At 38.4% G+C, this 24,717-nt stretch overlaps 1 protein-coding gene across 2 annotated transcripts in view; it reads right to left on the reverse strand.

Annotated features, from left to right (window-relative positions):
* Window positions 1-23,596, reverse strand: part of LOC134793471 (dual specificity protein phosphatase Mpk3-like) — a 34,216-nt gene extending 10,620 nt beyond the window's left edge. For both annotated transcript variants that reach the window (XM_063765054.1, XM_063765055.1), the window contains exons 1-2: window positions 22,955-23,596; window positions 8,737-8,827 (exon numbers count right to left, since the gene is read on the reverse strand). In XM_063765054.1, the coding sequence (XP_063621124.1) occupies window positions 8,737-8,827; window positions 22,955-23,324 (461 nt within the window). In that variant the 5' untranslated portion in view covers window positions 23,325-23,596. The remainder of the gene's footprint in view (window positions 1-8,736; window positions 8,828-22,954) is intronic.
* Window positions 23,597-24,717: the final 1,121 nt, after the last annotated feature.

The following is a 24,717-nucleotide window of genomic DNA, read 5'->3' on the forward strand; positions in this document are numbered from 1 at the left end:
CTCAAATTTCTCAAGAAATCGTCTCGTTTTAGGGTCTTTAATAGGGCCATGTAGTTGCAAATATTACAAAACTAAATTACTATTGATTAATCAAATTATCCCGATATATTCCTAAGCAAAATAGCACAATTTTAGCTGCTTCATTGTTACGTTGAGTAATTATTAATATTACGTAGGTAGTAAAACTTCTGTAAGGTTTTCACATCGAGTTAAATTGACTTGAATGCTGACTTGAATATTCTTGCTTAAAAAATACTATAATAATTGTGGTTTGATTACATTTTGTAAAATACCTAAAGAAATACACTACACCATATCACATCGCTGGCGCGTACGGTTGCTATATTGTCTTTATTGTTCGTTGTTGAATTATTGATTATTAAGTGTAATTTATGGTAACTAAAATTTTACCATTTGTTTGATTATTGATCTCACCTACGACTCCTATGAGTCTGATTTGTAAAAAAGCAAAAAATAATAAATAACATGGTGTTTGTTGAAACTTTCATAATTTCTCGAGATACTCGAGAAACTCGAGAAATCTTGGTCGAGAATTCCCATGCCTCGAGAAATAAAAAAGGCCGAGAAACCAGAAACCCTAGTTGGCTGTATATTTGGCGTACAACACTCGTCTTTAAATGGATAATTTGAAAATAGACGCGAACATGAGAACGCTACATGAAAAACATATGTTCATGAAATATACGATAATATTATAGGCGTATGCAAAAAGAGTCAACAAGATGCTGTAAACGGATTTCAATAAGAAATCGCAGAATTCAACAACAAAGGGTAATTCATGTATGTAATGCAACCTTCCTTTTCAGTGGAACAACAAGCGCGACAAAAGGGATAACCGTTCAGATACATCTCGGGAAACTATAACTTTTATCCAGAATATGAAATAGTTATTAGTTTATGATTTTGATCCAGAAAACGAAAAGAACATTCAAGTGAGCCTTAGGCGACTGAGCATAATCTAGAAATGAACGTTAGCTATCTATAATGAATGTGGAAAGTTGTAAAGTTTGGAGGATGTAGATGTAGAGGCTGCGTGGTTAGCTGGTTAGCGAAGATTAATCGGGCCAGCGCGCGCTGCGGCGAGTGGGCGTGCGCGCGCTGTGCGCCCGCGCCGCTGGAATGCGGCCCGCTGCCAATGACCGTTGCAAGGGACGGTTTTTTAATGCCCACCTTACTAGTTCCCATCCGCAGGACAACTAACGAGCCCGGTTAAAGGATTTAACTCGTCGTTTATACGCACGACGGTAATAAACTGCGTGCTTAGCAAATACACTTTTAGTATTATTAGCCTGAGATCTTATACGATAATCGTTGTAGGATTTTAGAAATGGACTGGTATGAAAAGGTTTAATTGATGTTGGACATTGCTAGTTTATTTCCCTTATTTAGTACGTAAACGAGTTTCTATTATTTTATAGGCAGGAATGGCAGGATGGATGATAAAAAATTGTAGTGGTCTTATGGAAATTACGGCCTTACCCGAGTTCGTAAACGTTCGAGTAATTTATTGTAAGAGCTTTTATTATGTATAAAACAGGTAAGATTAATGATAGCTTGGAGGGGGATGTCAACTAGTTGCAATTAAGCAAGATAATTAAACTTAAGTTTGATATATACCCGTTTCAATCGAGCAGTTTATTTTCTCATATATATTGCTATGCAAGTTATGATCACGGAATTTTAATGGATCATGCATAAAAGCTCTCAAGCTAAACCACAAAACTCCAAACATTTTCAATCATTCGGAAAAGGGCTTTAATAAAACAACGAAGAAAGTGGGCGAAGTAGTCTATTTTCATAGAATAAACCATCCACGGGAAGTGATATTGGTACACCTGGCGGGATGGTCTAATTCGTGGTGGCGTGAAATATAGCAGATAGTGCAAGTAAGTATGTCGAGGTCGTCCGCGGTTACGTCCGCCGGGCTGGCCTAACGGCTAACTCTATCACTTGGCGTTGTAGTAAATAGATCATTAAATAAAACTAAAAAAAAATCTTTTCAAAAGAAGTAATACGGCGTGCACCGGTTTTTTGGAAATTTTCTTATTAACTCATATATACCTGCTTAGACTCTGTGCGGAAAGAGAAGATTCGTGGAATGTATGCCCAATACATTCCACGACTTACACATAGGTATAGACTCTTCTCTTTCCGCACAGACTCTACCTATGTGTAAGTCAAGTCTGATTCTCGGCAATGTGACGAAAATTTTGAAATATTTTATAATCTTCACTTTTGTGACAGCGACATACGTAATTAATAACTGTGAACGCTCATGTATAAATCGCGCCTAAGGTAGCTCACGTGTCTTAGTCGGACATAACCTACACATAGACGAGCTGTGGATGTAGACTATGTAGAGGATGCTCTTACGAGATACAGCCTCGCGTCTCGGGTACCTCTTGGCTCGAAACACTACACCTGGTACAGCCATGTATATATTATAGAACATGAGCCTTGTTGCCCGATTCTAATTAAAGAAAAAAAAAACAAAATAAAGAAAGTGACAAGTGGTAAATACTTACTATGTACTTAAATTGTAAAGTTTGCGTTTGGCTATTAATAAACGAAATGAGGCCGCAGAGATTGATCGCTTCGATCGATCGATTAGTTTATTACTTAATATGGTTTAAAGTTAATTCTCAACTTAATTGTAAACTTACAATAAATTATTTCGCTACTCGTTTACGCAGGCCGCACAGGCGTATGTTTGAGAGCAAACAAAACAAAAAAAAATGGCGAGTGTCGTGGAACACTCGGTTGGAACTACTTGGAACGAAGTTAAGAAAGGCTGTTGACGTGGTCATGCTCATTGTGATGTTATGTTACGTTACGTTATGTTATGTTATGTTATTTACAGTACATATGCCTACTTTACCGCCCTATAGGGCGGGATTAAGGACAATACGTGCCTATGTCAAACATTTAAAGGGCCGTATGTACTTACTGTAAAACGTTGTACAATACACGCGCGAAAAGGTAATTCGCAAGTCGTGTCGATTTAAAACACGACCGAAGGGCTTTATCGCACTCGTTGCGAATTTCCTACTTTTCGCACTTGTACCGTAATGTACTATTGTGTCAGTGTCCGTCACCCTCATCCTCATTTTCATTCTGATTGGTCTCATTACATATTTCTCAATAGTATGGTCTGTGACGGCAAAATTTGACACATATATCGCAATAGTATGGCTTGTGATGCCAAAATTTGACACTTACATATATCGCAATAGTATGGCTTGTGACGGCAAAATCTTACATTTTTTTTCGCTTAGCCCCCATCCGCCAACCGTCCGATAAAGAACTTCGTCCCAATAAAAGCATTCGCGAGCAGGCACAGTTGAAAGCACCAGCGAACACGAGTAAGTAAGTTGAGTCAGTGTTTAGTTTATCGGAAGAACGCATTTAAGTAATAATTCATTACTATCGCCTGTGTATGTAGTTCTCCACAAAGTGATACAATAAAATATACTGGGCGAGCTAATTGGGTGAAGTGGAAATACCTGCGGGTAGGTGTCGGCCGGAGTAATTAATGTGTTATTCAAATTTGTTTCTTTTAGTGGTTTGACGTAAGTCGGGCACGGATCGGGTAATGTAGGGGTGGAGTGGTTCGAGATTGGCTTATCTGGCCGTGAACGCGGTTTGGTTCTTGCGTGAATGAACTCACGCAGGCCGACGTCAGTGTTGACGTCACCCGCGGCGTCACTCGGACCTGAGACACACCATAATGGACTTCAAATCAAATACCTTATGTGAAAATGTTCTTAGCAAAATAAGCTAGCACCTCGTTTTTTTTTTTCAATTTATGTACATTGATAAACTTTTGATAATCGCTTTTGATTTGAGTTTGTTTTCTATCTCATTTTGTAATTACTTGTCAGCACGAGTTGATAAGGGTGCCCATTCGCAACTCGAATATTACAAGGGTCGCGCGGCTCAAAAGGTTACCCGCGCGGGCTGGAGGCCGCGCCAAGGTCTCGCGTACGAGCTTTGTGTCCTTTGTCAGCGATCAAATGATAAACGAAGTTGCATTCCTCGAGGACGGGAGTTGTTAGGAGACAGCGCGGAACTCCCACGTAGGCTTCGCGTGCGGATGTGTTTCGTGTACTGAAATAGATGTTTCCTTCACCATCAATACACAACGCACCGATATAGAGTCTGACAGCGAAACCGCGCGGTGCGCGGCGGAGCGGCCCGCGTAGGCGTCATTACATTTAGACCATAAAATATTCCAATGTTGTTACCTATTTATACCTAGTTCGTAAATGTTATCGCCAAAGGAGCCGGCAGCCCGTGGGCGGAACACAACGGAAAGCTCTAATTAGGTTCAACATCAACATAAAGTAGATTCGCGCAGATTCCGTTTCTAATCAGATTTACGGTTCAGTTAGTGGGTTACTCAAACGATGTTTTTATTATAAATACGAAAAGTTATCCGTTTATTTGTAACTTAGGTTAAGAGAATAGTTCTAAAAGTACCCACTTAAGTAAATAATTTTAGAACTTTGCTCTAAATTTAAGTAGGCACTTTAAACAGCATAAATATCTCAGCAATCAACAATTCCAAGAATTCAAGTTCAGTTTTAGCAAACGAGATGGAATGGTCCATACAAATATAACACAATTATTTTAATAATTGTAACATTAAACTGCAGTATTGTACGAGAAGCATTTTAACCAAAACAAATGTTGTCCATTATTACAGTTGGTCATTTGTAAGAGTTGTATATGTAAGTAGTATTAGGCCCACTTGCACCATTCCACTAACCCGGGGTTCAATGCTGGGGCCCCTGGGCACATAAGAATTTGGGGCCCTTTTGGAAAGTAAAGAAAGCTAATTCAACTAACATATTTCTACTATGATCTTCTATTTAGCATGGGTATAATCAAATATACTGATACTGTCTGTCCTTCGGGGCCCCCTGAGGACGGGGCCCCGTGTGCCCTTATGGTAAAGACGGTACTGCCGGGGTTAACCGGTTAAACCTGGGGTTACCATGGTTACCAGTACAATTTGAAACTGAGTTAACGGTTTAATCGCTTAACCCCGGCTTAGTGGGATGGTGCAAGTGGGCCTGAGTGTAGTTAGGTGAGGGTACACTACACATTGAATTGGAAAATATCTATTGTCAGTGCACAGCTATAGGCCGCGGCGCCGGGAGTGCGGTCGGCCTTGTTGCTCAGGGCAAGTTGGTGCGCACGCGCGGTGCGGTGAGCATACGTATGTACACGTCCAAACATCATGTTCAAACACAGTGCACAGAACGTGCAACGACCAGCACGTCTTCATTCCCTTTCTATACGTTGTCGTCGTCAAGAAAGAGGACGCAAAATAATATTTACATTACCTACCTGTTTAATATTTATTGTAGACGCATGCTCTTTTGCTCGTAGAAATACACAACATGCATTAGTCACTCGACGAAATGTATATATATGTATATTTATATATTTTTTGTATCTGTCTAAACTTCATTTATATCGCAACCTTCCTTTTCGAATTGGATAAAGTAATAAATAGCTCTTCAATAATGGTAACGTACAGAAAAAAAATCTACTGCGTTATTATCGCTAGGTGTTAGTATTCTGAAGAATACGATACTGTATTCCTCCAGGCCAAGAAGTCCATAGTGCTATTTGGTGATGTAAATTATCATGTTAAAATGTTAAATCGCGCCCCGGCCTCGGCCAGCTCAGGCTGCGTTCGTTGCATGAATGAATGAAGCCGCTCCCCATTGAGAGCGTGCGTAACACTAGGTTTCACCGCGAATGCAATGCACTACAAGTACTCCAACTTACAAGGCGGCCAACTACAATCGCTCGGGCCGCGTCGATCGCGCCTAACTCACGAATCTTAACATTCCACGACTTTCAATAGACCGTTTCTCGCTTTGACTTGTGTTGAAAGTTTCAGTTCTCTTTGCACGACGTAAGGTCGATATTGAAATACACATTATGAGATGGATACGCGGTTTCTACGGTTCGATCATTATGATGAATGGGTCCATTAGCCGCCTCGGGTGCCTGCAATGCGTCAACTCGGCCATCTCGCTTCGATATCGCCGTGTGATCGTCGTCTTTGTAAAAGGTCAAAGATTAAATTCTTTCTCAATTTTCTAATCTAGCTTCAATTGCGTACACTAGTAACTAGTAGCCGATCGTCTATCATTACAAGAATAATAGCTGTAAATATTTATTTAAACGCTGGTAGCTCATTTATTACCAGACATCGTAAATGTTGTATCCAATGCAGTGCAGTATTGTAGCGTTAAAGGGATGTAGACGTACGTACTCAATTCCAGCTGATATTATTAAAGTTAATTACAGTAATTTGCACCTTAATTGATCATTTCTCTATTGTTTTTAAGCAATTCCTTTAATTGAACTATGCTGCACGTAATTGCTTCAAAATGTACGATGTCTCCTCATTACTCTCGCAATATGTCGAAACACTTTGTTTATTGGCCGTTACGATAGTGTCCGTGAAGTAAAGAAAACAGACCGATATCTCAGGAAAAATCGATGTCTTAATTTGGCAAGACGGAAGGTCTTTGATAATTCGATACAAAGCGAGCCATTCAAACGTTTCCAACTGAATAAACACCACCGCGCACAGTCACGGAATGATGAATGGAATAGTAGAACGGAATATTTGACATTGAAGTGTTTTCAATGAATCTCGGCATCGAGCCGATGTTTGCTAAAGGATATGACTGATATGAGTGTTCAATGCAAATAAAATTGCTAAGTGCTACGCTAAGTGGCGGGTATGAGTAAGTGCGCAAGCGTCGTCTAAACGGTTTTTGCGTGGCTCGTATGCGGTGCACACACGATATAGGTTCAATTATATACCATCTTCTAAGTACCTGGGAGATATCCCTTATCTTCCGGCATCAGATCATAATAAGAGTAGTAAAATAATTTGTACCTAATTAGTCGCCGTGTAAATGCCACTGTACCTACGTTATTTATTACCTGACTGCATTGAGAATGCAAGTAAGACGTCATTTATCTCACGTAGAAAACACAATTCTATTGTTTTCTCTATAATGACTAAGCTAGTTACATATCGAAAACAAAACTAAATATATTTTAACATTAATAACGCAACTAAGTTATAGACGTAATATTACAATTACCGTGTGCGCTCACAGTTACAGTTCCACTAGTTTCGATAGTGCACAATGCATAACTAAAATGAGAATTTGAAAAAGAGCTGATCTGCGATCACGAATAGCACAATATTACAGTAGGCGCTCGGTTATTCATGCGCTCGCCAATCCGGCACGTCCAGTAATCCGACAATTAGCGACTCAGGTGACCCGCTCTATATCTATCCGGTAGAGCACCGCCGAACGCCGGATCACGGTAGAATTTATTCTCTATATAAAGCTTTTATTTCCCATACAAATCCAATCTTTCAGCAGTTCCAACAATCCGACATAGAGGGGAATTTTCAGGTGCCGGATTACCGAGCGCCTACTGTATTTAATTACTATTATAAAACATGAATTACGTATCATTTACGCAATTGACTTTTACCTCCTAGTCACCTAGGGGGACAGGTTTGTCGATCACGTTGCACCTACATTGTCTCCGCCGTGTAGGTTTTTGTACTTGGTGTACACAGCGGTATATGTGGTGTGATGTAGGTGTGAAAAACCTACGACTTTTTCCAATCTACAATCAGCGAGTTAACAGTTTTCTTGATTACGACACGCATATGTAATACCTAACCGAAATGGCGCTTTCGTAGGACTGGTTACCCTTCAGTCAACATAACAGAACTAACTCCCACAGTCTCAAACGACTTCTCTTTAGAAATATTTATGTTTTCTAGTTAGAGTTAAATAGCGGATGTGCGCTATCGAGGAAACCGCCATTATTTGCATATTATTCGCTTTTATTAATTGACTTAATGGTCTCGTCCGTCCCTATAAAAAAGCACCGCATTAGAAACTGCGGTGTGGAATGTCACCGTTTCCCATGGAATACGATTATAGAGCTCCTCAACGAGGTCTTATTATGAAAGCCAGTCGCACCGGAATCGGCGGGCCGCCGGCTTTTTCCGCCGATTCTCGGCGATCAAGGAAAACATCTCGTGCGCCGAGATCGGATTCCCACGCGTGCGCGATTTTCCTAGATCATGTAATCATCGCGGCGTGTTTCAAACGAGCGGTTCTAGAAATGAGTTGATACTGAGTTAATTGCCGGTATAAGGTTTAGAACTTCTTAGATAGGGCATAATTGGCTCCTAATGGTATCCAGGATGGATAATCCAGCATACAAAATGCCCTTGGCAAACTAAATTACTAATTGACTACTGATTGCTCAGTCAAATATTCACTTATTGGATAGTTCTCATCTTTTAGTTTCTGCACATAATTAGGGCCAGTTGCACCAACCACAGTTAACAGACTGATCAACGTCACGCAGCAGAGATCTACGAAACTTCCTATACAATATTTTTTTGCGAACGCTTTAACGGTGACAACTGTTTGGTGCAACCGACCCTTAGTTGCTTTTCTTTAAAGTCTGTTTAAAAAAATCCGAATAATAAAAGGATGACAACAGCAGCTACTTATGTGGTTGGAACCATCAGCAATACAAAAATATCTTACACATTTCAAACTGCTCTATCAACAAAGTCATGACAGATATTTTAGAATCTAGATATGATTGCAGGTGAGTATAGTGTGTAGGTAGTGTACTGACCTCAGCCCCATGAGCGGCAGGTGCGGCACATGCTGGGCGCCCGCCTCGCTACACCACTCCGGATAGGCACGGTGGAACTCCGGGAAGTCACCTGCGAACAACATAGACACCATTACAGCGCGCTAACTATTGTATGTATATCGCACTTTATACAACACAAGTATTAACTCAATAGGAAGATTGACGACGACAAGTTAACGATCTGATATCATCATGACGCATTCCCATTGCGTGCTGATGACCACTCATGCGCCTTTTTACACATTATTAATATAGAGAAACACGGAGTCTTTCTTATATGGCTGGGGTGTTTCTGAAACACCGCTTTGTATTAGCACTATAACCTTTTCTTGAAGTATAAGAAGGTTGTTGAAGTACAGCTGAATGAGTCTTGGGATCACTCATTAGTGTCAGAAAGACTACACTAGACATGTCAGAAAATACCATCGATGAAAAAAATGCTGTACAAGATGAACTTCTCACTAACGAAGCGTCATGCCGCAAAGACTGTCGCTATGTAATTTAAGAATGTGCTACCGCTCAATCGTCGTTTTAGTGTTCCGCTGTTGGACTTGGCAATTAATCAGAATAATATTTATCATTTGAGTTAAATTGTTATTTCTTTAGGTCGAGTGGGCGAGATATACAACAAGGATGAGATATTACTTTGATGAAGTAAAGAAAACGCGATGGTCATGAGTCATGATTTATTAATTAAGTTGAAAGAACGCGCGATCGATATTATGTTGCTCCCTGCTACAAAAAAACACGCTCTTGTAATAACAACTTTCTAATAAGAAAGTTCATATTATCACTTATATATAACATTTTCAGTGAGAATTTTCGTGGAAATAAGTTCAATTTCTCAACGGAACGAAGACTACGAAAAATAACTGGGTTCCGGGTAAATTAATTTTAAGCGCGATTCACATGAAAAGGTGGGCGAAATGCTTTAGCTTTTAGCTATAATTCTAAGTGTAATGTAACCCGCAATGAACATGAGAAGGAGCGACTGTTAATTTTATTGTTCTCTGAAGCGGAAGCCACCGTGGAATATACAGAGGAGTAGATGTAAGTACACAGCTAGTTGTGAATGGCGTAAATTAAACCCCAAGGTGACTTGAAAAACTAAAACGTATTATGTTTAACCATGATGACGTTACCGCGTAGGCTACATAAATGGAAATTTCAATGTACTCTCGTTTAACATACACATAACAATGCTGTCCATTCATTAGAGCGTAGAGCAAATCTAATGCTGTACCGCAGAGCCTAATAATCGCATGTGTTGTGTAATGATTGCGAAATAAGACCATTGTACACTGAGTCGTAGCAGTAGTCTAGCTGTGCTAACAATCAGTGCTCACTCGTGGATCACTCGTTATTCAAGACTTGTTTCATTCATTCTTTTTGTTTCATTGACGTTTTGCCATTCATTACGATACGATCGGCAAGCGCTACCATTTTCAATATGTATAGGTAGCAATCGAGTTAGCGAATCGCTAGTATTATGGATTGGTGATGCTTAGATGGCCAAGTCCTACAGGCAGTTGATAAAGCATACAAACTAGCCAATTAGGTCCTATACAAGTAGTTGGCTAATAAAGAATGTTAGCTGCGCAATAATAATTACTGCGGGTTGAGTTGTTAATTCCAGGCGAATGTACCGATCGTGTGAGCGCTAAAACAATGAATCTATGCAGTGACAGAGATAGCTGCAAGTGTTTCTTTTGTAGGATATTTAGCTAAAAAAGGTTGACGTCTTACAATTACGTATAAACTCCTGACGTAGGCGCTTGGCTTGGGAAATCTTGTAGTTCTCTTTGCACACCGAATCAAGAGATTATCGACCGCTGCTGCGATCATTGCAGCAACGTTTAATGCTTATTGATTGTGGGCATGACCATTAGCCGATTAGCATTACTACGAATATGTCTATACCACGAATACTATACTACGAATATGTTCGCGCGGCTATTATTTATTTATTATTTTTATTTAACATTTTAAATCAGGCATCAAGGCCCATATTACAAATACCTTACAGACTAACATATATATGCATTTTTATAAACTTACAAAACTAAACACTATTTAGGCAACAAAACGGCGTGGCTCCGTTGAGTCGTTGAATTATGTCTAATGGGACATGGTTATAGTGTGTAGTATTTAAGAGTCATTATATTATCACGTATTACGTACCTAATATGCTAGAATTAGAACCCATGAAATCCACTCAGCTATTTCGACTCATAATTTAACTATTTCGTCTTTTCGAGAACGTAACTAAATGGTACTTAACATGATTACCTACGTCTTATCATTCTTTTTCCCATTATGCCCCTTGTGACTAAAGAAAAATGTATCCTCTGGCGTAAATGAAGAGTATGAAGAAATACAGAGGTACGGTCTTGGAGAGCCGGGCTAAATTACTGAACAAAGGGTCCAGGCGGGCCGTCTGCCGTCCAGTCGTGGCTTCCCCCGCGTTTCCTGCACACTCCCGGCATTGTGATGCTAATGCCGCCCCCGTTGTGCCCGTCGCTGTCACACGCTGGTCGCACAATGCACCGCGCTCGACGTTTTGCAGTGGCTGACATTAAGGCCGGCCGGCCACTGCTGCGCACGCTATGTACACGACCCACGTTCCTATACAAAATTCCGTGGGCTTGCCCACGGTTTGTATTAAAACGTGGGCCGTGGATGTAGCGTGCGCAGCAGTGAGGTGCCGGCCTCTCCTACTGTAAAGCTAGCTGGACTGATCTATTTTCCATCATAAAGGTTTTGAGAGCAAAAATATACCTAAACATGGATATACAAAAATCCCTGTAAGGGCATTTATTTGTGGGATGAAATATTTGTACCTGAATCATAGGTGTTTTTTAAGCTCTCAGGTAATACGTGGTTTAGTCGATTTATATAAGAATATCCTCTGGTATTTAGGTTAGGTTGGTTTAGTTTATTGTCATGTTGTTTTTCATATTGGTGAGCATTAAAGAATATTTGTATTTTATTGTATATCTTATCTACATAGATACATGTAAAGTGTTTTGTTCAGAATTTGAGCGAGGTTTCCGTCGAAAAAGATTTCGTATAAGAAGGAAGAAAGTAAATACCTTACGAAAGTGTTGACAGCTGTATTCTAATCTAAGTATGATGATTAGTAATAACCAATAACGTATTGGCACATAAAGCCAGTTTCGTAATACCTACGTTTTTTGTGTCGTCTCGTGGAAATACGACTTTACATATACGGGCAATTTATTGCTAATCGTGGGTCGAGGCAATTTTGACACTTTACAACGATACTTTTTTATATAGCGGGTGTCTAATTCTGGCCCACTCTCTGCAACCGTCAAGTTCCTTTCGTCCCTACATTTCCCGGCAGCAATTTACTACGGTTGGCCATCCATCCCCTGTCAGGTACAGCGAAAAAGGCTCCTGACAAATGGAGGTTGCAGAGTTTCTAAGTAAGTATAAAGGTTTTCGCCCACTCTCTGTGTTCTTAGTGACCTTTCGTGTTTTTATTATTAATAATATTGCACGGTTAGCAGATACATACCTTTATTTTGTAAAACTCAATATTTTAATTGGTATATACATAATACAATATACCTACCTATAATATATTTGCGTGTTACGAAGTAGTATTAAAATACTTAGAGAAAAGGTAACGAAAACTTTACTTTATTATAGGGAAAATATGTTAAATTATGTTTTCAATAAATCTGGTAAGCAAAAATAATGTGTTTATTGTTAATTAAATAATGTTTATAATAATGTTTTTGTTAATTAAATAAATTATATACCTATTTTAGAAAAAATCTACGGTATTAATTAATGCAAGGTGCTGAACCCCCCTTGCCGATGCCGTCTTTCTACCGCTTGCTTGCTTGCCGTGTTGGAAATTCCTGCATTAACTAATTTAAAATGCCGAATAATGGGGCATTTACGTTATCATTGTCTTGGAATCTGGCCTCACATTCGAATTTGGGCTCTGCAGTCATAGCCCTAGGATCCTCGTGAGACATGGGGCAGGAGGTTTGCATGATGATGGAGGGGTGCGAGGCGGGGGCCGCGCGGGGCGGGGGAGGGCAGGCGGCGCGCGGCATCGATCCGATGACTCATCTCGCCCATTCATTCGCCGCTCTCAATGAAACACCCGCCCCCCCCGCCGACCCCGCGTTCGCTTCTCGCAAGGACTCCCATTTTTGCCCAGGTCGCGTAGACTGAATCCTTCACCCTAAAAAGGTGTTACACCGTACATAACATATATTTTGAATGTCTTACGTTTCAGCCTACTTTGCTGCGCGAGCAGCACTACCCACCGGTGGGTACCTACTAAATTGTAAAGTAATGTGATTTAATTTTTAAACCAGAATTAACGAGGCAGAAAAATCAAACCATCTAGGTTTTATTATTGTTAAGATTCGATTTTGAGTGTTTTTTTAAATAAAAAATACAATAGGTAGTTATAAGTTTTATAATATGTATACATTAATTGGGGTGTGTGAAATCCCCAATCCGCATTGTGCTAACGTGGTTGCCCACGTTGCCACGTGCAGTAGGTTAAGTATATACACATATGGTCGTGATGATGATACAACCATTGTTTACATGATATATAGTCTAATTTCATGAATTTCCCGCAGTGAATGCCTGCAAAAAATAGAAGTATGAAATATTTTTTGCCGCTACTGTAAGTTAGAACTATAACTAGCAAATCTATCCTGGAATGCCCACAAAAGGTGTCAGTAGAGACGAGCGTGAGGGTAGTTAGTGCGAGTTAGGAACAAAGCGATAATGTGGAGTAGGCGTGGGGTGGAGAGGCGCGAGGCGCGGGCGCGGAGCGCGGGCTGCAGGTGGAGGCCTTGGCCCGCGGCCGCGTCCTTCCCGCGCGTTTATCAACAACCTTGCCGAACCTCCCTCTTAAATTCTCTTTGCTGGCCCGGACTTAAATCATTCTCGGCCCGATTCGAACTTTATGGATTAGATATGTCAGTGTCAAAAGTGACGTTTTTGTTTGTACCAAAAGATATCGAGCTACAACGCCTACAAGATATTAAACCTTTACCGCACACAATGCCATATATGGCGGATATGATATTCAAATCTATTGACAGCTATTAAAGTTCAAATTTAAACGAATATTTTTTATTACATGCATTAAGGGGTTAAGGTATGTGTAAGATGCCTTGCTATAATATATCGTAATATACCAAGATATATATTATAGCTTCGTGTGAGGGGGTGGATTTCAAAATCCTGCGAAAACTTATGGTTCGGTCTTTATAAAAAAAACTAGTAGGTTGTGCGAGTTGCAACTTTTTTATATGTTTTTAAGAACTATTATCTTCATGTTCCTTCAATTACCATCTCCAATAACTTAATAGTTTTTTTTATATAAAATGTTTTATGTGTCTAAAATCGTCACCGTCTACCGGAAAAATCTGAACCTTTTTGTTTGCAGTGAAAATTATAGCATACCTATCGTACGATTGCGATTTTTCTTTTACTTATATCTTTTCCATGTTGTTGTTTAACACATGAAAAAATATGCAATAATTCCTTCACCGAGAAAGTACATTTAAAAATATTTAAAATTTTGTCACGAATATTCGTCAACACCGTCATGGTAATGTCAATGTGAGCTTATCTCCGTGTATGAACAACGAAATACCGCTAAAGGTCCTTGCCCTATTTTTCACTTTAATATAGAATGCCAAAAATGATTTCACTATAAAGTCACATCATTGAATCGTGAGAAATATTACGAACAAATTTGTAAAACGTAGTTTGTCACAACAGAGCATCATCACCGTTATGCTTTGGTTTAAAAAAGTTACAAATGATATATTAGAAATAATTACTGAAATGAATGGCAAACTACATGAAGTTCATTGTGTAGCATAGACATTAACTACTATTATTCGTATTCTAGAAATAAAAACAAGAATCTCTCAAGTCGTCAACACCATACCCATCATCACCGGGAAAAAATGACGACCGGTGATGATTTCATGTGTATGGTGATGACGGTTCTCAGAAACTTTTCTAGTTATTTTGCTATAATTCATTATGAAATTAAGCTGTATGTTTGAAAAACGTTCTCTATGTCTTCTAACACTATATAATGTCTACCTTATAAATGTACAATAAATGTAGAAGAAGATATAACTATTTCTTTCACACTAGAGGATGGTTAGTTTTTAAATAACATTTTGACTGAAGTAGGCAAAATTTAGGTCACTTAGAACTTAGAACATACAAATGTTATTTCCTCTTTTCTTATATCTAATAATGTAAATCGTGCAACTTAGAGTCTGTAATTGCATGTCAGTCGTGTTAAAACAAAGTATTTAAACAAGCAACATATATTAAGCTTTAAGCGACCATATGCTACGGTGCTGGCTCTCTATCGTGATGGCCTTATGTTTTTTGATAATATTATATTAATTGATGTATATAATTACAGCAATTAATAATTATACCATTGGGTAGTCACCGGACCCAATACCTAACATTTTTTAACTTATGACATGCATTACAAGTAGGGGTCTTGCAACTTATAAAACACTGATTATATATTCATGTTTAGCTATTAAACAACATATATATATATATATATATATACACGGTGTGGCCTGTAACACGAGCAAATAATTAAAACGTAGATTGTACTCCTCAAACGGTGACACTTTTGTTCTACAACTTTTAAAAATTATGAAGTATTTACACTCCCTATTTTTCATACAAAATAAATATTATTTTCAATGGACGCCATCGCCACGCCATATCATTGTGATTGACGTTGCTTGTCACGCCTTAAACATAACAAAATTCGCAATACATTGCGTCTTAGAATAAACTTTAAAGTGTATGAAAAATCAAACCACAAGTTATTTTTAAAAGTCGCTGAACAAATGTTGGTCAGTATGAGGAGTACAGCCTACCAGGGCCGGATTAACCCTAAGTCAAAGTAGGCAACTGCCTAGGGGCCCCGCCTCGGCTAGGGGGCCCCGGCGGCTCAGCGCACACCAAATAAAATTTTGTTCCATAGGGTCAAAATTCATGACTAAATTTTTTATTCTTATAATAATGAGTATGCTTTGTTATTGTTTTTTTTCGATGCATTCTTTAAATTAATGAAATACTGTAATAAAATTGAAGCAATACGTTACAGTTTACGGTACTGTTGTAAAGTTGTAATAATAGGGGTTTTCAGGATAAATGGTTCACTTTTTTTCGAACACGAGGATCAGAATCACGAGGACTATTAATTAAAACAAAGAAAAATAAAGAAGACGAAAGTGTCCCCAGTTTTTCATAGGAATGCTCGACCAGCCTCGCTTTTTACCTAAATTTACCATTGGTTTGTGTTCCACATCTCCTCTACTTCAGCTTAGCCTTTGGTCTCGCTTTTTAATACAATGGACATTGGTTCGTGTCTGTACTCAACTGTTTATCCTAAAGCCTGATGAAGCACGGCTTTGACTTCGCATGAAAGCTCGCCTCACTGGGGAACTTCGGACTTTTAGGCCCAGATGAAAATCGATACCCGGCCTTTTAACACGCTTTCACAATATGCGATATTGTTAACAAAAAATTTCGCGCTCGCTGCGCTCGCGATTATTTTTGGTTCTTTAATTGACCCTGTATCTACATGTTAGCTTGACTGGTGAATGAATAGAATTTGACCAAGAAAAGTCCGCAATGATTTTGATAGCATACGCAGTGTAAGTGTTATTTACAGTTTAAATTCGATTGTTATTTATACGTCATAATTTCATAGAAGTTTTGACGTTTTGCGAGTGCTATCAAAATTGTTGCCGGCTTATCTTGGTCTAACTCTAGTACTTAATTCCAAGTAGTATTTTAAGTAATTTTAAGATATGGGAATTATTTATTATTAGGTTGATTCTAATCATGTGGCTCGGCGTTTGGTCTTATGGTCGCACAATCGCTGTCCAGTCTCGCAAAATATTAACTATTGAGAAAATCAACTTTGCGGCACTAGTTGAGCTTAGCCTTTAGCCTCGCTTAAAATTTGCCATTAGAAGTAGGTAGGAAAGTGACGCTGAAGCTCACATCTTTGGTATTCCACTGGGAATTGGCCTTAAGCCTAAAGGGCTATCCCCACACTTGACGCGACGCGGAATCCGCAAAAACCAATAGAATAAAGCTTTATGTCCACGCAATAAGAGCGAAAAAGACATCGTTCGATTTGGATCGGCTCGGCCGACGCCGGAATATTGAAATTAAAAACGCAAACTTATTTCCCTGTACTGAATATGCTGTGTGCAGAATTGACTGTAGGGGGCCCCGAGCCTCGCACTGCCTAGGGGCCCCGGCATGCTTAATCCGGCCCTGCAGCCTACAGTTTAATTTTTTGCTCATGTTACAGGCCACACCCGGTATATGAATTTAAATAATTATAGCTATTTTTAAAGTTAATTTATAAAACAACAAAAATACAAACTTATGCAATGAATCAAATTATCAAAAAAAAAAGTATTATATCATAACAATTATGTTCATTGGTAAGCCATCAATTTTATAATATGATATAAATACCAAGTTATGCAGTAGATAAAAGAAGATGCGGGTTTAAACTGATAATAAGAGTACAAAATATTGTTAATATGATTTAACATTGAAAATACCCAAAAAAATAAATGAATACATAAATTGCCTATTTCGGAATATAAATTATTTAAAATTATACAATAAAAATACTTGTTATATATTTATTTATATGAAAAAATGTATTTTTTATAATTTTCTCAAAATAATTTATGTAGCTAGTCTTATGTTCAAAAACATGTTATTTGTAATGTTTATTAAAGTTCTAAAGCCTTACAATTAAAAAAAGTTTTTGTTTTTTTAATACGTTTTTAATACATATATAAATTAGTTCCCAAATCGTCATTACCGTACATGCAGTGTCATTACCGTCTATAAAAGAGTCATTACCATACCATGGTTGTCATCACCATCTTGCGTTTTTATTTAACGAAAGCGATAACTCCAAATATAAGCCAAAAATGATTGTATAAATACCATAAATATCCTCAATATACAGCCCCCTATTACTTTACCCAGCTAGAATCGTGTTAAATTAAACATTAAAAAAAAATATTTTTTTGTATGGTGAAATTTTTTGTGATGAAATCCACCCGAGGGCTCTGTCAAATAGTACTTACGTATAATCTAATAATTTATTAAAATATAGGTATAGTACATGTAATATATCGTAAGATGCCTTGCTCTAAGATATCTTTTGGTATAAACTGAAATAAATGTCATATATGTACTAAGAAAAAGTGACCAAGGCAAGGTATCCCAGGCTGGAATCAAACCAGCGTCCTCTGCTATCGCGGCAGGTGCCTGTGCCATTCGGCCACCGAAAACATTCAATATTTAAACAAACATTCTATATTTTCTTTGATTATATTAGAACACTAATACTTCTAATAGTATCTTTTGGTGTAAAGCTTGGTATAAAGGGGTGGCTTAAAGCGAACATTAAATATTTAACGAATATCCTTAATTAGTCCTCGCAGGTTCTATTTACGGCATCGCAATTGGCGCAGAGTCCAAGCACACAGCAAATGAACAGGGGCTGACTCAATGAAGAATGACGTTGGTTGATGGGTCAATTGTATCGACTTATCTCGCCTACATTTATTAAAAAACACTTAGTGTGAGCGCTCCCAATTGTCATTTATGTATGATTGTATGTCTTAGTTAAATACTCTTTACACAAAGACAGCTGGAGCGGGTCCTATGAGTAGTAGTAGACATAATTAAGCTTTTGCAGTAATATCCGCATTCTGCTAAAATAGCGCTCTAGGCAAAAGCGATCAAACGGCCGTTATAAATAAATGAGGTAATAGTCTACGGATGGCCAGGTTCCGGGAACGCTAATACATTCGCAGAACGAATTGACGTCAGTGGATTCTGTGTAAGAATGGAATCCATCAAATGGGAGGTTTGGTATATAAAATAAAGTAAGGGCATTTGCTCAATATGTTGTATAAACAGTCGGAATAAATGTCGGGAGGCAAAGGAATCAGAATACGGAATGAGTAGATAATATTAAAATACAAACAATGTATTTTATGCGGTGGGGTGATATCTGTTTCATTTGGATAAGGAGTACCTACCTAAGAACAATGTTTGAGAGTTTATCTGACGTACACGTACATAATAGCACATGGTTGATTTAAATGATATCAGTTGCAGTGTTGTCAAAACAAAAGATATGCCTCACTTATCAGTATCAGACATGTTGCGCGCACAAAACGCGATGAAAACCATATGCCCATGAGGCATACTGAATTGGAACCACCGTAGCGGAACGAGATATACAGAATACAATGCGTAGCATCCTAACTATCCGGGCTAAGTACCTACTTGCTGTACCGGCGTTTGGACATTACATCAGCAAGCAAAAACTATCAATGCCAATGCTACGCCTTCGCATAGATACTTACCTATAGGCAGGCGCGGTTAAGCTCCATTCAGATAGCGAGAGCCGGCTTACTTCAAGCATATTTAAGCAAATTTCTTCGCACAAAATGCAGAATAAGATATTTATGGTTTTTGTGAGAAGTTAATAAACAGTGAATTCAATTGTCTTCATTAAAAGCCATTAGATAGTGTTATCCCCATCTCCGACAACGGGTACGAAAATGACCATCGGTTTAATAGCATCCTCAATTGCCCGCAGCAGCAATCCAATTCGAAGTTCGAGAGCCAGACGCAAGATATGGCTTCCTTATCCCATTTCGCTTTCCTCAGTTATATTAGCGACCAGATGCTAACGATTTCCTCTGCCAGACCACTGGAGTCGCAAAGAGTTTACATTCAACTACATCCTGTTGTTCGGCCGCAAGCGCACGTGCTATTATTTATTTTACGATCGACCATCGCCCGCCATAAGTGGAATTGGCCAGTTCAGTTGATTAATGAATGAGATGAACTCGATGCGGTGCCCCGCTGTCGCGGCGGAGAGTTGTTGGTGTTTTTAAATAAAATTGCACGCGTGCATATCTATGGGGCCGTTGGATTTAATGAAATTGACAGGACGTGAGCGAAACAGGAACCTATCAATAAAATGGTAGCGCTCTTCCGTCGGACGTGGGTCGAGGCGGTGCGTTTCCGGCCCCCTTCTTTGATCATCCCGTTTGTGTTAGTTAAACGGTTTTTCTCTATAGGATCTTTGATCATTCTCGGTTTTTTATCGGATTACATATTGTGGGGGGGGATTTATTAAAGCTGCTTATTCTTTCTTAGCATCGGATCACGTGCGCATTGAAGCAAATACATGTAAAGCTCAGGATATGTAAAGTATTGTTCAATAGTTCATTGTACAAGTCCGATTACCTACTTCTCTAACAAAAGATTATTGAAATAGATAGTACCTACCTATTTTTCTTCCCGAGCCCGAAATATCGTACCTACTACCTTTGTAGTTACATTACATATCTGCCCCAGTGCCCCTTTCTTATTAAGTAGCTAAATAGGTAATTAATTAGGTATGTATATCAGATCCAAAATTTTCCGTACCAAATCCAAAGGTTCCGTACCATTACGCAAAAAACGGCAAAAAAATCACGTTAGTTATATGGGAGCCCCACTTAAATATTTATTATATTCTGTTTTTAGTACCTATTTGTTGTTATAGCGGCAACAGAAATACGTCATCTCTGAAAATTTCTACTGCCTAGCTAACACGGTTCATGAGATACAGCCTGGTGACCTGGAGTCTTAGTAATAGGGTCCCGTGTTTACCCTTTGGGTACGGAACCCTAAAAAAGAAAGATGAATGACAACTGAATATAATAAGATTGAAGGAATGCAAATTATCTTTACTCTGTTAGTGTACACAAGGTACGCATACACGTGAGAAGGAAGGAGCGCGCTAGTGTGCGTGAGACGATGATCATAATCTATCGTCTCGCATTGAAGAGCACAATAAGTAGTGGACTTCCTCTCCCACGTCTGGTGGCGGACGCCCGCGACCTCCGGGCCCGGCGGCATGCTATTACATTTAGAGACGTTTCTTATAAACGCGGTTTAGAACATATAGTAGGAGATCCCACATATATGGGACCTTCACCAATCTGTCTGACGGATGAAACTATGAAAATATGAAAGAAAATATGTTCCAGAACATAAATAAATAGGGTTGCCTAAAGAAATATGGTCAAGGCTATTTTTAATAAATTTTTGAGAAAAAAATTTTCTCGGCAAATTTCACCGATTTGTCTGACGAACGAAATAAGTTTCAATGGAAAGTATACAACTTGTACAACATAAATCATCTAGGTTGCCTATCTTTTTCCGGTCACTATCATGTGGTTGCCGTGTTTAAAGACGTGATTTTATATCGATAATTGCACTCATCTGTCTGACGCTTGAATTATACATCAAAATGATGGTAATTTTATTGCAAATACAATGGTATAGGGTTGCCTGCGAAAATCCGGTCGCAAATAAGGGTTGCCAGGCTTTTAATTAAAATAAGAAGGGAAGACTTATAGCGATAACTCATAAACGGCTTAACTGATCAAGTTTGTTTTAATTTTATTTGATTGAGTTTTTTAAGCACTATTTTCATGATTTTTTCATATTTTTTGGACAGATGGTTCAAAAGTTAGAGGGAAAAACCTTTTTTTTCTTTCTAAACGATTATTTCCGAAATGATTCACTTTATCAAGAAATGTTGTTTAAAGACCCCTATTTATTTTGAAAGGCCTATCCAACGACACCCCACACTATAAGGTTGAAACGATAAAAAAATTGTCACACACATTTTGTTTCTTTATTATTCCAAAGCGATTATTTCCGAAAATATTCACTTTATCAAAAAATGTTCTCCTATAACCCTTATTCATTTTGAAAGACCTTTCCAACAACATCCCACACCATAGGGTTGCCACGAAAAAAAATCCTCACGTACATTTTGTTTCTTTCGAGGCGATTATTTCCTAAAATATTCACTTTATCAAAAAATGTTTTGTAAAAACCGTATTTATTTCAAAAGACCTATCCAACGACATGTCACATTATAGGGTTGAACGAAAGAAAAGGTCACATACATTTTTTTCTTTTTGTTTTCGTTTGATATCTATGTTGTAAGATGTCATTTGATATGAATTTTAAAATAAATAGGGTTCTTCAGAAAAACATTTTTTGATAAAGTGAATATTTTAGGAAATAATCGCCTCGAAAGAAACGAAATGTAAGTGAGGACAATATAGTCCACCCGTGTGTATCAACACAAGGGTGGACTATATTGCTATTTAAGTACTAAGTTAGTACTTAACAACGTTAAGTAGTCTTAACAAGACTACTAAGTAAGTAAGTAAGACTTGGTACCTGCATTATTAGTATTACAGACATTCCCTACACAAGTACATATTGCAATAAATTAATAAATAAATGACTCTATAAATAATGCTCAGCAATAGGTATGAAATTCCATGCCTGACCACTTTAAGGGTACTTATTAGAATAAATGGGTGTTCCTGAATAAGTAAAACAGTTCACATCTTTTCCTGTGCTGGTTTTTTTATGGTTTAGAAAGTTTAGATTTAGGTTGAGTGCTCAATGTTTTAAGGCAGTTTGTTTTTAAACCATGTTACTTTGCAATATATTTGAACATTGACCTATGAATGTAGACTTATTCATGGTTTTGTATCTATTACATCTATACACTTGATGAGTAATAGTGATCAATGAGTGCCTTTATAAAGTAAAGACATTTATGGTATATTTTAATAATGACACAAGAGGAACTCTCGAAAAGGTAAATGTATGTTATTATAATAACAGAATAAGTAGGAAAACAACATTATTCAATTCAAACATTCCAAATTCAATTTATACCTATCATAATATTTATTCATATAATAATATGAATTATAATATATATTATATTATTTTTATATAAATTATAGTATAATATTATATACCGCCATCCTATTTTAGTTTTAAGTTTATTTAAGAAACTCAAGTGGAAATGAACCACAATGGTTTTCTTATTTTAATAACCGGACCCCTGATGAAACTAATTGGTGATCCCTGGTATATAGGATTAAATTGTAATTTAGCTACAAAGGCAGTTAGTACTCAAAGACTAATAATATACTGAATGCATGGGATGGGAGCATATAAATCAAGACGAGGTTTTTTGTCATGGCATGAGTGTTACCTTGCAAGCAGACGACCTGCACTCCGTCCTGCTTGAGGCGGCGCAGCAGGATACCGTGCACCGTGTCAGGGTCCCGCGGCGCGCCGTCGCCGTACAGCACGAACGTGCCTCGCGCGCGGCACGCCACGATGCGCGCCTTCAGCTCCTTGCACTGCACCGTCGACGCCAGCTCGATCTTGCCCGCAGCCAGCCTCCGCAGCATGATGCTCGGGATGGAGAAGTTTACCGCCGACCGGATGTGCGACACCGCGTACTCGTTCGAGCCCCGGCAGTCAATTAGCACCGTGTCTCTCTCATCCGACCGCAGCTTCGCGAGCAGCCATTCCTTCGACACCGTCTCACACTCGCATTCCGAGTCCGTAGGCATCATGCAGCCAAAATCCTTTCTTCTGTTTACACGGGCCCGCTGCGACTCGAACGCTTGTTGCACTATTGCATGGAATCCATGCAAACTAAAGATATACACACGGTCATAGTTGTCAACACTGGTTTCACGATTAATCTATTTATGAGAAACATGTATTTAACTGTGCGAGAATCCATCTAAATTTAAAAACACACTTGAAATATGAAGGTCTGCTTCGCTATCAACGCTACGCGCGATCCTTGCGATGCGCATCAGCGAAAAGCACGAATGAAAGCGAAATGCAGTGTTGCCAGGGCTCTGGAGTCCTAAGTTACGTTTCGTTTCCCTAAAAGTCACGTTTTTGCTGCTTAAGTCACATTTTTTATATTATTGTTGTATGGGTAGGTATAGCTGGTCAAGCAAATCTTGTCAGTAGAAAAAGGTGCAAAATTCTAATTTTCTATGAGACGATATCCCTTCGCGCCTACATTTTTAAAATTTGCCGCCTTTTTCTACTGACAAGATCTACTTGACCAACTTTTAAATCGATTTTGTTAGAAGAAATTCAGAAAATAATATATTTTCACAAAAAATCTATCATATAAGGTTAATATGATTTTTCTTATTGTAAGCACACACATTTTCATACTTAATGCTATTTGTGATCGATTTCATGAATTTTAAGGCGTATCCAGACTAGTAAATTTTTCGACAATCTGATTAAATTGCCCGATCGAATCAGGACGTGCGGACGGAAACGCCAATTTGGCTCGCCGAATTAAACCGCCGATTATGACCGATATTACCGATAAAATGGAGTGCGGACGGAAAAAAAATCCGGGAAAAAAATCAAGAAATAATAAAAGGAACTTACAGGAGTGCCCAGACAGAGGTTATCAAATCGACCGATTGAAAAACTGCCCCAAAATGAAAATACTGGCGTCACAAATTGGTATTCTTGTGTCCGCACCTCATTTTATCGGTCATTATCGGCGGTTGAATTCGGCGATCCAAATTGGCGTTTGCTCCGCACGTCCTGATTCGATCGGGCAATTTAATCTTATTGGCGAAAAATTGACTAGTCTGGATACGCCTTTATTAGCTGGTGTGATGAAAATGAAATAACCGATCGCAGATTTTTTTTTGCAGTCACCCAGACAAAGTAATATTGAATTGAACCTATGGTTGACGATATATTCCAAACATTTACGTTGATACGAAATCTTACTAAAAACAATTATTAATCAAAGTTTACTTACCTATCTATCGAATCGTAAACAAATTCGGAAAAAACACTGTTATTTTCACAGGTAAATAAATAAAAGCGCGAAGCGTGAAATCACCGGACCTAGTCACATGAGTCACAGTCAGTCAGTGCGAAAGAATAGTTTTAAAAGTTTCCACTGTTTCCACTGTT

This window comes from Cydia splendana, chromosome 9 (assembly GCF_910591565.1).
Source record: "Cydia splendana chromosome 9, ilCydSple1.2, whole genome shotgun sequence".
Taxonomy (NCBI): domain Eukaryota; kingdom Metazoa; phylum Arthropoda; class Insecta; order Lepidoptera; family Tortricidae; genus Cydia; species Cydia splendana.